This window comes from Borostomias antarcticus (genome assembly GCF_949987555.1).
Source record: "Borostomias antarcticus genome assembly, chromosome: 24".
Lineage (NCBI taxonomy): Eukaryota > Metazoa > Chordata > Actinopteri > Stomiiformes > Stomiidae > Borostomias > Borostomias antarcticus.
In genome coordinates this window covers 9,824,258-9,838,333 of record NC_140257.1, presented here as the reverse complement: position 1 = coordinate 9,838,333, position 14,076 = coordinate 9,824,258, and the positions used below count along the sequence as shown (strand labels likewise).

The following is a 14,076-nucleotide window of genomic DNA, read 5'->3' as shown; positions in this document are numbered from 1 at the left end:
TTCTCAAGGTTAAGTAACTGATATTTTACATTTTAAGTAATTTAGCAGATGCTTTTATCCAAGGCGACCTCCAATTATGAGCTAGCATTGGGGTGTGCCTTGCTCAAGGGCACAACAGTAGGTAGGCCAATGATTGATGGGAAATCACTTGTCAAGTAGCCTGGCCTCGAACCAGCGACGTGTTCACTGGTCACATGCTCTAACCACCGGGTTACCTTCTGTCCCATCCACTCCTTGTAATGAATTACTGTATGTACAATGCAAATCACCATACTGTATGAAGAATTATACAAATCACAGGGCTGAATGACATAATCACTTTTTTGCTTTAATGAATACAATCAAAAACATTTGTACAACATTTTCAACATTAGAAAATGGATGTAGATTTTTTTGGCTGACAATACTTGAAAATGGTCATGAACACAGGAAGTAGAAAAAGAGATGTGTATGTGGAGGGACTAAACGGGGATGTATCAGAACAAATGTCCACATGTAGGCCTACCAGGACATTTCCTAAGTGTAAGTGTGGCAAGAACTGGGAATTCTTCTCTGTTGGGGGGGGGGGGGGGGGGGGCTTTGATGTGAAATAACATAATTATTACAGTCGCTGGTCCTACCACCAGCACTGAGAAACATTTATTCTGATACATCTGTTCGAAGTTCTGTGTTTTGCATCAGTTCTTAGCACAAACGTGTGTGTGTGTGTGTGTGGGGGGGGGGCAGTCGGACTGTGTGTGAGGTATGAACGCAGACAGCCACTCATCCAATCATTTACAAACAAGAGAGGGGAGGAAACAACGAAGACGACATAAGGAATGGAGATACTGGTAAATACCAATGGTGGATCTGTATGAAGTGGTGAAGGAGGACTGGCAGGTAGCCTTCAAGTAACGGGATATTCCCAGTGCAGTTTCCAGTGTGTTGATTGGGCGGCTCTACATCATGGAGCAGGTGGTCTTCCCTGGTTGGACGCCGCCGTCGATCTTCTCCGCCTCCAGGATCATCCGTCTGAACACCTCCACGGCCGTCTGGAGGGAGGCAAACGGGACAGTGTTACCCCACTCTGCCCTGCTATATGCTACACACCACCTCCCTATCCAGCAGTGTCTCTAGGCACATTCTGATATAATGTGATCCATTCTGCTCAACAGAACTATGGAAAATATATTTGTAAGAATCAACCTTGTTTGCGTATTTAAAAAAAAAAAGAAAAAAGAAAGAAAAGAAAGAATCAACACTTTCTACATATAGACTATTGATGATGAAATCGACATCATAGCTGAGAGGCATATTGGACTGTGGGGTGCTGCCCCCTGCTGTACAGTAGGGGGTACTACTACAGCACACCACGGTGATGCAGAGGCGTTATATTCTGGGGCACCTGGTTCTCTTTAGCTGAGGATTCCATGAAGGCAGCGTTCCAGGAATCGGCCAACGCCCTCCCCTCTTCACAACTGATTACCCTGGGAAAATAAGGGATATCAAACTAACCGGCACAAGTTTTAGGAATACTTCACAGATTGTGAGAATGCCTACTGTAATGCTGGCTTTGACTGACCCAGGGATGCAACACAATGTTAGTTTCCGAGGAATATGTGACGGTTTTGTGTGTCACTGATAGAGTCAAAGTTGAATAGTTTGTATACATACCGTTCCATATGCAGGTCATTCTTGTTTCCCACCAACATAATTGGAACTCTGTAGGGAGAAAATTAAATATACATTCTTCTATCCCATCCATCCAAATACCAAGATGCATGGTATTAGAGTCATAAAAGTTACTCACTGAACTTTGCCGACCATATCCAATAATTTTTCATGGATAACTTGTACTACTTCAAAACTGGAAGAGACAAACAGAACAGATGAAGGGGCAGTTTTTAGCATAACTTTATATTAGTGAACAGTCCGGTTATTACACATTCACGCTCATTACACATGTACATACAACTGACCTTTTATTGGATGTGACTGAGTACACCAGAATGTAGCCATTGATGTCTATGGAGTAGGTCTGAGGGAAAATGGAGTACTCGTCCTGGGAGAGAGCAGTATTAACATCATACCATCACACTCTCATGTAGACTACTGTATAGAGACTCTATGAAGATGATCATATCAAAATGGCCATGACTGTCCTTAAATCAGTGTGCAAATTGGCATGCTTGGGACTGACGGGAACATCAAGCCAAAATGAACCTCATACAGTACCTGTCCTGCTGTGTCCACTAACTGCAGATGGTAGTCCTGTCCGTTAATTGTGATCATCTTTGTGAATGCTGATGGCAAAGGGAATAGATGACAGCTATGACACAGGAAATATGATGTCACACATGTATTCACTTCTGGGGTTGTCCACCAAATAACTGGTATCTTGTATGTGTTAGCCTGGTTTTATACTGCAATGTGTCAAAAGCCCCCAAAATGGTGATGGAGGGATGAAAGAAAGCTATGATTGCCACAATGCTATCACATACTGTATTTTCTAACTCTGGGGTCAGTGTGAGTTAGAGGATCTTTGGGACTCTCTTCTAGGACTCCCTGCATAAATAAAGGTTTAAATATATATGTTTTTAAAATTAAAATAAAATAGACATTCTAATAAAATCACTATGAGACATCGCACCTCCAGATGAGACAAACTAGTCCCCCTGACTCATGGGCTAGTTGAGCCGTGTTCCTTGTAGAGTGTGTAGTGTCGTACATGTGTACAGTATGCTGTTTGGATAGCATGCCTCTCTACATGGCACAATAATAACGACGACGGCCTTGATATTGCCTCTGTACTGCGGCCATGTGAGAAGCGTCGGGAGTACAGGACCGCTTCGCCTGCAGCATCAGCCTGATAACGCTGACGTCTCGTTCTACTCTACTGGGTCTATTTATAGATGACACAGACCCCACACCTGAGCAGGCCTGGACATACAGTAGCCTCCTGCGCTACACTATAGACACAGACTCACGTACATGTATCCTATTGTGGGATCTAGCAAGGCAATCAAAAGTCTAAATAAAGAGACGTGTGCTGATTGTGAGGTCTAGCAGCCAGGGCCCTATTCAACTGAGACCAGTATAATACACTGTATTCTGTATATTCCAGATGGTATTTGAATGAACAGGGCTTTAAGCTGTCCTATTTAAGCAAGCAAGAGGCAACCAGAGGAGTCCAAGGAGCAGGTGGAAGGCTCCAGAACATTCGGTTTGAATATCCATGTGCAAATGACGCTGTGTAATAAGGCCAACTCTATAGTCACACAGATGCCTCCTACTGACTACTTACTGTTCTCTATGGTTGGGTCATATGAGTCGACAAACTGGCCCTCCACAAACTGAATTGTCAGTGAGGATTTTCCTGCAAGAAATAAAGGAGATTGAGGGAAAAGGTGAACCTGCCTCACCACCTTTTTGCATATTCTATGTTCACAATAAGTGATGAATGTCAGCTTATTTTAGTGACACATCTGCGACAGATCACATGAGAATAATGGATAGTAGGATATGTTAGGCCTTGACGTTATAGTCCCACCCTAACGGTCTGGGCCACTTCTATAGCACATCATCTGAACATGGGTAGTCACAGGCCCTCAGGCACGTGTAGGCCTACTTTATGTATGCTGATCGACTTTGAGTGCAATTAACAGAGCTCCCATTTCCGACTGTATCGTGATAACATGGCCAATACGCGTTAAACAGCCATGGCTACAACCTAGATAGACAGAGACTGCAAGGCCACGTCTCAGCTGGTCGCACGCTCATTCGCTCCACTAAGGTGTCGCGGGACAGATTCTGCTCCCTATGATTTGAGTTAATTATAGGAGGCCGCCTACAACTTAGGATAAACTGCCTTGTTCTTCCTTCAAATTTCACAACATAAAAACGCATCGTGCAGTAGGCTATGTAATCGACCTTGTAACGGGACTCACCTACGGATCGGTACCCGAGGATGGCGATTTTTCGGGACTTGGGCTGCGGCATATCTAGTGCAGGCTAGCGCATCTAGTCCTCCGGGTGTATCGCAGCCTTCAGTTGGAGCGGCATTCAAATTCAAGAAAAAGAGAGAATCCACATCTGCCCTGTTTTGAAAAACGACTATTTATATCTAAACTGTGTATGGCATTCTAGTCTGTCTTTTTGAGGAAGCATATGAAAAGCATGAAGCGTCTATTATAACTGCGTCACTCCCCTTTGCATTGTAGCCTAATGAATTAGTCATGAACACTCAATTCCGATAGGTTGTTCATTGAATAAGGGAGGGTCTTTTTTTTCTTTCTTAACAATGGTTGGATAACATAGCTGTCTGTCTAGGTGAGGTGCCGCGTCAAAGATAGACTATTGGTTGTTAAATAAATGGACCGTTTTGGATGGTCGGGGACAATGTCATTTATGGCTAGGCTACTCTTAAAAAGTAAAGGTTCACAAAAGATGCGATATAGATAACAATTTTATGTATAATCATCAAAATAACAACTCGATCAATAGTAGGCAATTAAGCACCAACGTCGTATATATGCATAGATTCTACAGCCATGTAAAACGTGCACAATTGGCATTAGACAAGGTTTCGATAGGAGCTAATGAGCTCTCATGAAAGCAGTAAAATCATACATAGGGGGTTGAATAGCCTACACAACAACCACTATTTTAATCACAAATGATGCCCTTTTCAATGTAATGGATCTTATTTAGCCTAAAAATAGGTTAAAAACAAAGGAACTATAGGCTACGCACCATATATCTCGTGAATGACAGTATGTCTGCACTTCACCACCAAGCCACCATGGGGCGCAGTAGAAAAATAGATGAACAAGCTGAGGGCGCGAACACGCAAACTCATTTGAATGAAGCCAGATAGATGCATCAGCTATCTTAGCCAACTAGAAAGTAGACTATCGTGCAGCCGAAAAAGGCTGCTGTTGTCGACAGGGTCTACAAGCACAGAAAGTTTCGTTTTTTGACGAAGAAACAAAAAACATGTAGACAATTCACCCACTATAACGTTAGCTTTCCTGCTACTGAGGACGCTAACATTAGCTTCGCTAGCTCTGCTAGTTGCTAGACTTGATGGCGCTGCTGAAAACAGACGACTTTGGTCTATTTTGTCTGCGTAACGGTAAGAGGATGGATTTCATTTTCTTTGCTAATGTATTTTTCGCCCCCTCTGTTGAAGCTTTATGTAGCCTTTCTATAGAAAAATCATAAAAGCAGTAGCTCAGTAGTTCCTGAAACGCAGCTGTTGTTTCAGAACCATGGACAGACACAGCCTGTTTGTTGTGTGCATGGGGTGCGACAGGATAAAAACCAGGCCAGATCCAGCCTGGCTTATGGGGGTACATACCAATAGGGTCCATCTGCAGACTTGCCTAAGGGCCCACAGCGTGATCACCGGAAGTTCGCAAGTGCACATCGCTTCTAAGGACAAAAAGGAACATGGAAACCACACTGAAATGAATCACTCATAATGGGACCTTTTGGATTTCAAACCTTTTGGAGTATGTGAGTTATTCAGCTTAAAGGTGCTCTGTTCGATTTACTGCACTTTTTGTAAAAATAAATAAATTCAATATATGCAATACATAGGTCCAGGGGAGTCATAACTATCTGTACAGAAAATATAGCCAACAGTGTAGTGCATGTGGAGCAAATGCAGAATTCCTTTTTATTATGAGCGAAGCCGGCCAACGCTGTGCCCCACCCCCTGAACGGCACCGTATATAAGAGAGGGGCAGCGTCATCTTGATTGACGTTTGAGACATGTCTGTTGCTGAATATGGCTGAGAGAACTTACTCCGGGAGCAAAGACACCACGGTCTTCGGCTAAAAAAGAGTCAGACAAAAGAAGATCACGTACACGGATAAATATTGGACTGTCTTTTACTATCTGGAGAGAGATTGGAGTTACTTTGGGCATCAAAAGCGACTCGGATCTCTCCTTTCTTCTCCTCGACGCGTAAGTAGCTAAATTCAGGTTCATAAGCAACGTTAGCCAGCCTAGTCCCCTAAAAATGTTAGCCACCATGTATTTTTGTATTATACCGACTAACATGGTGTAGGCATACACTAACATACATGGATACAGTTCCAGCAAGCTAACTAGATACCAAACGTTTGCTTCCACTCAGGCGAGTGGTCAGTCTGAATGTTATCGGCTGATTTAGCCATGTGTTTGTGTAACGTTAGCCATGTATTTAGCTGATAAATCAGGAACAATGGGTAATTGCTCGATGTCGGACCTGTTTTTCAACTGTAGTTGCAATGCTGGGCCCATTGCAGTCATGATAGAAAGCCTGTTTCAAGTTGTTTAGCTTTTTACAGCTACAGAGAGTCCTTCCTATTTCAACTAACTAGCGAATATGCGGCTGGGTTGGGGGGTGCATATCGATATATGGAGTGAAAACGCCCACTTGTTTATATCTGATACGCTGCACCACTGCCCCATCTAGTGGCCGAAAAAAATAGAACTGAGCACCTTTAAGTTAGCTTGGTTGCCAGTTATTGATAATATGTTGAAATGTAAAAAAAATTATGTGAACGGTGCATGTTGGCTCAACTTTAGTGAAGTTATTCTGCTTTGGGTAACTGTAGCTAGGTAGCTAACATTAGCTAGCTATGCAACTTGATTAGTAGTTGACTGTTGCTAGAAAGTAACGTTAGCTAGCTGTAACCATTGTTGTTGTTTTTTAACACTAGCTACCTGTCTTCAATTTGGGATAGCTAGCTACATATTCTATGCTAATATTCAATAAAATGTTGTCAAACTGGTTTTGTAATATGTGGCATTTAGCCGTATTTCTGATGTCTAACATCAATCTGAAACATAGACCATTTCATCGCTCAAATATTGAGCAAGATCGAGATTTTCTTCTGACTCAAATTTCTTTACAATGGAAGTGACCAGGGCATGTTAACATGTGTTGAAAAACTCAAGAAAAGCTAGCAAGAAGCTCAGTGTTTTATCATACCAGTCTCAGCATGCTGTACTGTGAAATGTATCACACTCCGTTGTGTTCACGTGCATGACAAGGCTTGGATATGAGCATTGCTCCAGCCTAATTTTCACCCCGAACCCTCCGCAGGAGCGGTGAAAACGAGGCTGGAGCAATGCTAAACACAACGGAGTGTGATACATTTCACAATACAGCATCCCGAGACCGGTAAGATTAAACACTGAGCTTCCTGCTTTCAACACGTATTTCAACATGTATTACATCTCGTAAATCTCGATCTAGCTCAATATTTGTATGTGATCAATGAAATGATGGTCTCTATGTTTTAGATTGATGTTTCAGAATTAGGCTACGCCTTTATTATATTATTATTTGAACTTTAATTATTAAATCATATTAACAACTACATTAATTCATGTAACCTTATCGTAAAATCTTACCAGATAGTCTTTGGTAGTCAAACCATTGGCTTTGTTCAACCCTCAACTGTCAAACTTTCAGACTGACAGCTGTTGTTCTATCAGTGATGAAGCTCTCATATCTCTTTTTGTCCAGTAAACACAGCTCACACTGTGTTTACATTATTTACAGTATGTTTTTATAATCTCTTTTTATTAAAAGCACTATGCGCTTCATTGATTTGTATGGTGCTATAGAAATGACATTGATATTGTTTTTAGTAAGCTGCAGAATAAATCTATTGTTTCCCCCCCAAAAAATAGTCTATATTATTATTTTTTTTGACAGGTTCGACAAGAATGTCCTGTTTACCTGTCTGGTTTGGTGCACCTCCCAAGGCTCATGAGCCAACAGTACTACGACTTTGGTACCACATGGTATGGCAGGAGGCATACACAATGCATTAGACTGCTACTACCGTGGACCCCCTGAGTTGTTATTTAAATAAATAAAAAAGTCTACATAAAATGTCATCTCTAGCACCTTTAATTATTAATCAAGACCACCCAGGCTTCAGCCTTATTGTCTTATTGGAGCACAAATATGTTAATTTCTTGGATGATGTTTAGCCTTAGTGTTCTGTGTTGATTATTACAATTTACAATAAAGTTATGGGCACAGATATGCAGTACTTCTCTTGGACCAGGAGAGGTCCCCACAACATACCTGATCAGAAATGGACTTCACATATTCCATCATGTGCTCCTGTTGTAAAGCTGTTCTAGTCTAGTCATGTTTCAGGGGAATACAATATTCCATATGTTGAGAGATTTGTTAACTTTGAGAGATTAAGTTGAACGCATTTGCAACAAAAAAAATGCTAGAGAAGACCAACCACTTTGAACCTCAACAAATATGTTATCTTGGTGTGTTAGTTTTGAAATCAATTCCTTAAATACAAACAAATCCCTCCCAAATTATTTAAAGTGAATCATACTACTCATACCTTCTATGATGACATATGTTTCAACATAGCACTCATAAACCTCTAGTGTTAATATAACTGTAGTCCACAACCAAATCTCAGGCATGAAACAACAACACTGTAACTGGCTTAAGCCCAGAATCAGACAGAGATTCCACCCAAGCATATAGGAGAGCTGATCAGAGGAGAAAAGTCCTCTAGTCATCAATACTAAAAATGTTCTTCACCCAATAACTACCCCTAGTCTTTTTTATAATGTGTGCCTTTTTGATAGCTTTCTGGTGAAGATGTTGAAATTCCATGTGGAAAAAAAACACAAAAAACAGTCAATTCAGTGTATATTATACTTGAACACTTTTGCTGTAGAAATTGCAAACCAGATTCCGAAATCCAGCAGCGAAGTCCTACTGTAGTTATTTTTCTTCCACTGTTGCTCATTTCTCAGCCGGGGAGGCCCAGGAACTCCTGGTGTCAGCAGCGGTTATTAAGAAGTCCTGGCTGAAATACTAGGGGGTACAGTACATTATGACATCACTGAAGCACGGTGTGACATGGCTGTGGTCTCCCTCTGAGTGTTATGATAGTAAAGGAACATGGGGACAGTTTTGTTTTACAGGGTGGTTTATGTAACGTGGAACTGTTTTGCACATTATGAACCACGCTACATAGAGTATGTCACATATTTATTTCCCTATTGCATTTCAAATGCCTTTATCCTTCGGCTATGCAGCAAACATGCAGCTGGAGCGAGTCCTGCCGAACCCTGGGTGGTTGGCACCAGCGTCGGTCTCTTTCAGCTCACTGTGAAAGCACCCCTGGCTCTGTATGCCAGCCTGTGTGCCAGCAGAGTGAATCAGTCACATCCTCCAGCTGGGCCCATGCCACCAATGGGCACCTGGAACCTCTCGCCACCAACCTCATGAAACGGAATGCATATTTAACTATGGCACTTTTCATGCATGGGTCTCCACACTGTTTACTGGATGTCTGAAATTACTTGAGGTAACTCATCTTATCGCCAAGGTCTGTGCGGAAACCATCTGTGTGATGCACATAGGCATTTTGTGTGTGGAGGATTCTCACTCTTTGTGACAGTGTTTTTGGAGTGCCGCCAGATTTGTTCAGCAGAAACTCTCACAACCAGTCATTCTAGGAATTAGATGATTACCATATCTTCACCAGAAGCATTGATGTAGTCTTGGCAAAGATTACTTGGCAGCATTTTTGATATTCAAAATAGAGCTTGTTAGATCATTCTGTTTAATTCTGGATTTGAACAAAGTTTACAGCACTTTGTTCAATCCAGCAACAGATTTGAACAGTTGCTTATAAAGTAATTGAGTATTACAGATTTTGTGATGTGCCAGTGGCGTTATGTTTTGAAGAATAAAAAGCTTGGAGTAAAGCAAGCAATATTATCCTTGTTGTCAGTAGATAACACATCAGTAGATTGCATTATCACACCCACCACCACCATCATGATCCACAGCCTCTCAGGCCTCCACCGACTTTGTTTGTGTGTTTTAAGCCTCTGGTTCTCTGTGCTGTGCAGGTGAGACCCAGATTGGCTGTCCTGTGGTACTTCATCACGGAGCTCGTTGTTGTCAGAGGCACAATTGGTCTGTACTAACATCTGCTGCCTCAGCAAACCCTGATTTGGTCACTTTGGAGCCCTGTTAGCTTTGTTCACTCGCTTCCACCTCCATTCCATGGATCATTACAAATGGTGTCTTTATGCGGTGTGTTAACCCGGATAGTGTTCTCCCTTGAGCACCTTTATCATCGATTCATCATGTTGTCCCAGTTTAGCTCAGTATGTATCTGGCTGTTAAACTACACTGCTTGTTACTGCCGCACACCTCTGTCAACTAGAGAAAGAGAGATTATGAGCTCCAAAAATGATATAAGTAGGGATGCACAATATTATCGGCATGGTATCTGTATCGGCCGATCTCGGCATTAAAATGCAAGATGGGAGATCGGACAACACGCCGCTACCCGCCGATCCGATCTTATTTTGCGCAAAGAATGAATATTACATAATTTTAAGCTTCATTTGCATTTGCTGGTGGGCCAACACAATAAGAGTGCATAATAATACTGTAGGCCCTATGTTAATTCCACTACAGAAGAGATTTTATGATCCCGCAATTAGGTGTAGGGATCGGTATCTGTTATCGGCCAAATGAGTTGGAACAGATCGGCGGATCGGATATCGGCCGAAAATCCAATATTGTGCATCCCTAGATATAAGGCTTTCTCTCAGATTCAGTATCATAGCTCATGGTGTTGACAATATCAGTGAGTCAGAAAATAATTTAGGAGCAGTCACTGTCTGCATGTGCAGAGAGCAGTATTAATACAAACACTATCTGGAAATGTGTTGGCCTATTACAGTTCTGAAGCACCGGGCTGTCCTCAGAACGACATTATGCAAAGCGGTCTGGGATTATTCCAGTGACAACTTGCATACCCAGCCACCGGCAAAACTACGTGTCCAAATAGATAAATAAATGAACATCGGAAACATACAAATGAACTGTTCTTGGCCGTGCTTATCTGTCTCTACAGACTTGTTGGACACTCCCTCATATTTTTCCTCGCTCATTTGCATTGCTGAGTAGATCAATGTGTCACCTGGAGGTTTGAACGAAGGCAAATCGCAGCCAATTTCCAGATGGTGTTCCAATGCGTGGCATATCCTCAATTTTTGAGAAAAACAGCGCAGCCACTTCCACAGCCTCCATTAGCCAGAGGACGAAGACACGCAAATGGAAAGTGTCCAGTGGTGTGAATATTCACATGTGCACCGGTGAATAATGGAGGAGTTCTAGCTCAGGTGGCCGTCCACAGATATTTTCAGCAGCTAGGCCTATATCACGTTATTCACCATTTCTACCCATCTAGTTTGGAGTTGAATGTTTAATAGGTTTCTAAAGTGCTTCAGGTTTCTTGTCTTAAGTGCCTGAATCTGCTTAAAGAGAAAAAGTTTTCTTTTAATTTGTGTGTGCCTCGAGAGGTAACATCCAAGCTGTTAAAGGGATTTGGTTTGGCAGGATCGTCCACTTAAGGCCTGTTCTGTGGCCGGATGCTGTCCAATTCTCTGTCAGGTCATATGGCAATCCAAGCTGTGTACCATGTAAGGGTAAATCGTGATCTTGGCTTTCTAGAGATCACCCTTCCAGATCATTACTGTTCCAGGGAACCAGATGAGCTTTCGGAAATTAGATCACGCCCGTCACCCTCAGGACAGGTTGTTCCTTGCTCTGCGAGTGAATACCGTAACTCATCCTTGTTTGGTGCTAATGGGACTCGTTATTAAGGTGTTGTTTGTGCGTACGCCAGAGCTACAGTAAAGCCTCCACTTGTCTCTGATTTACACCTCAAGTTGTTGTTTTTGTAGGCTATCCATCTTGTGGGTGGAAGCAGAGACTTTATTGAGTTAACACTTGCTCTGCGTATGACACTTATAAAGTGCTGCCTTTGATTCCTGACTGAGATAGCTAACCTCCATCCATCCATCATTCACCCACTCATACAATATTTCGATCTCCAGTTATTCAAGGTATTACATCATACACCTTCGTGTTCAGGGACACAAGACTCAAGCTAAGCCTCCCCATGTTTGCCAGCATGTGTTCCAGTCTTCCCACAGCCTCTCTAGGGCTGTGTTTACACACAGGAGGAATGCTAGGACGCTGACAGCCGAAGTGTCATGTTTCCTGTAAATAGAATATGGCAGGGTATAGCAGACCTGCTGTGAAATTTGGCATTGGCACACACACTGGATCAACAGAACTTCCTCCAATGCAGAATTTGACTATATGTGCAATGCCAAATGGGAGCAAGCCTTTTTCCAAGAGATGCTGTCAATGTAGATAATGATTCCACAGGGGAAATAGTTTACAGTAACTGCACAAAAGAAGTAGGCCTATTCCAGACAATAATCTGCAGGTATTAACACTCACAGAAATACATTCATATCAGAGGACACACACTGGTGCACAGACAGCTGTCGGAACATACAGTATTCCTTAATAAGAATAATATCCAATGGACGGATATCGCACAGGCATAGAGAAACAACTATGAGGTTTACCTTTACTTAATCAGCCATTCATCAGTTGACGTTCAACCAGGCGGCAGCCTGTATTTTACGTCACCAAGTACACAAACCAATTAGGGTCTGCTTTCCACTGTGGTACGGAACAGCAGTTAAAACGCAGTCCCTGATTGGCCCGGTATGGTCTGGATTTTGGGATAATCGCTCTTGAGGAGGTGAAGGCCAGACCGTTCTGCGTTAGTGAAACAGAATGTGAGCTTGCAAGAACGGGATGGTCATACCAGGCTAGGTGTTTTGTACCAGTGGGGTCAGTCACCAAGGCTCATTGATTCATTAAGTCAGCGAGAAATGATGACTGACTGAGAACCCTCCGAGTCCCAGTCGAACTAAGGAAGTCTGTTCAAGACGTTGGCTCAGGCTCAGGCTCCCCTGGCCTCCCACCCCTCCCTCTCACAAATTCACACCTCGTAAAAGTACATGATAAACGTACATGTGTTATACTAATCTATATAGTACTGTATGTAGGGATACTGTGACTGGCAATCTCAATCTCATGAACATGCACTACAAGACCACTGGTCTCGCGGCCTCGCTGTAAAGTGTGACATAATAATCTAAATATCAAATGTTTGATATTATCAGGGCTGCCCTGATGAGTCTGCGAGCCGTTCGGAAGGTATATGATTGGATCTGTAAACCCCTCACATTTCAAGATTATCTGGGCCGAACATTGGTACTGACCAACGTTCCAGACCAGATTTCTACTCCGATTGTCGGGCTGGGTGGGGTGGAGAGGAGAGGTGAATCAGGGATAAATGGGCCAAAAATCCTGTAATGTGAGCCTGGCAAGAGGTAACTTTGTTACGATTGATTGGAACCACCATTGGATGTGTTTCCTATCCTATTGCACTTGAGGGAAGGTGAGAGCTTCTTAAGGGAAGCATATCTTCATTTACCAGTTTCTCTAACACCTCCTAGAACTGTTTCTTTTTTAGGAGCTTATTCAATGTTTTTATAGTCTCGCATAGCCAGACCTATCTCCACACTTCGGGAAAGGATTTTCTAATAATTACTACGAAGCCATTTCGGTGAAGTTATCAAAACAAAAACTTGTGAGTGTCTTTAGAGTAATAACCTACTAACCGTGAGAATTTCAAACAGTATTTCGCCTTCTTTCAAATTTTTGAAATTGCTTCATTCCTCCAGTCAAAGTCAATGGAATTTAAGAAAAATATTTTCATAATTCGGATTGTGATTGAAAATCAACTATGATTACCAGAATCAATAAAGTTTGTCTCCAAGTATTTGCCGTTTAAGGCATTCTACTACCTTTTCGGTGTTGACCAAGATATCATTTTTCAAAAGACGTGTCTATGAGAAATCCCATTAATTCTCTCGGCATTAGGAACGCTACCACTAGGGGGCGATGAGACTACTTAAAACGCAGTATTTCTTTAAACCAATCACAGTCGTCTTGGGCGGAGCCAGCCCCAGACGCAGCGACGGTGCTCTTGCAAAATAGTCTGGATTGAATCTGATTGGTGCCGAGAGAATCTTTCGGCCGAATCAGATTAATTTGCGTCGCCACTGATTGGGCAGTGTGACAACGAATGACAAGGTTTATTGCCAAAACCTACATCTGTTGAGTCAGAATGATGTTTTTATAGCTGAGAGCCTGGTGC

General features: G+C 42.3%; 1 protein-coding gene across 2 annotated transcripts; it reads right to left on the bottom strand.

Annotated features, from left to right (window-relative positions):
- Positions 1-138: 138 nt before the first annotated feature.
- On the bottom strand, positions 139-4,758 carry LOC311325450 (GTP-binding protein Rheb-like). Of its 2 annotated transcripts, XM_084458160.1 has the most exons (9): positions 4,732-4,758; positions 3,927-4,076; positions 3,284-3,355; positions 2,215-2,282; positions 1,959-2,041; positions 1,790-1,846; positions 1,654-1,701; positions 1,385-1,466; positions 139-1,031 (listed from the first exon to the last, which is right to left on the bottom strand). In XM_084458160.1, exons 2-9 carry the CDS (start codon positions 3,976-3,978, stop codon positions 939-941), a joined length of 555 nt encoding a protein of 184 aa, XP_084314286.1. In that variant the 5' UTR covers positions 3,979-4,076; positions 4,732-4,758; the 3' UTR covers positions 139-938. The 2 variants fall into 2 exon arrangements, with proteins under 2 accessions (XP_084314286.1, XP_084314285.1); XM_084458159.1 differs by lacking the exon at positions 4,732-4,758 and having other exon boundaries at positions 3,927-4,167.
- Positions 4,759-14,076: the final 9,318 nt, after the last annotated feature.

What these genes read in the sequence shown, in the direction of transcription:
- LOC311325450 (XM_084458160.1), bottom strand. Translation starts at nt 3,978, where the DNA reads ATGCCGCAGCCCAAGTCCCGAAAAATCGCCATCCTCGGGTACCGATCC. An exon ending in TCAGTCACATCCAATAAAAG is followed by an intron (nt 1,847 to 1,958) that starts GTCAGTTGTATG and finishes TGTCTCTTCCAG; the next exon opens with TTTTGAAGTAGTACAAGTTA. An exon ending in AATGACCTGCATATGGAACG is followed by an intron (nt 1,467 to 1,653) that starts GTATGTATACAA and finishes TTATTTTCCCAG; the next exon opens with GGTAATCAGTTGTGAAGAGG.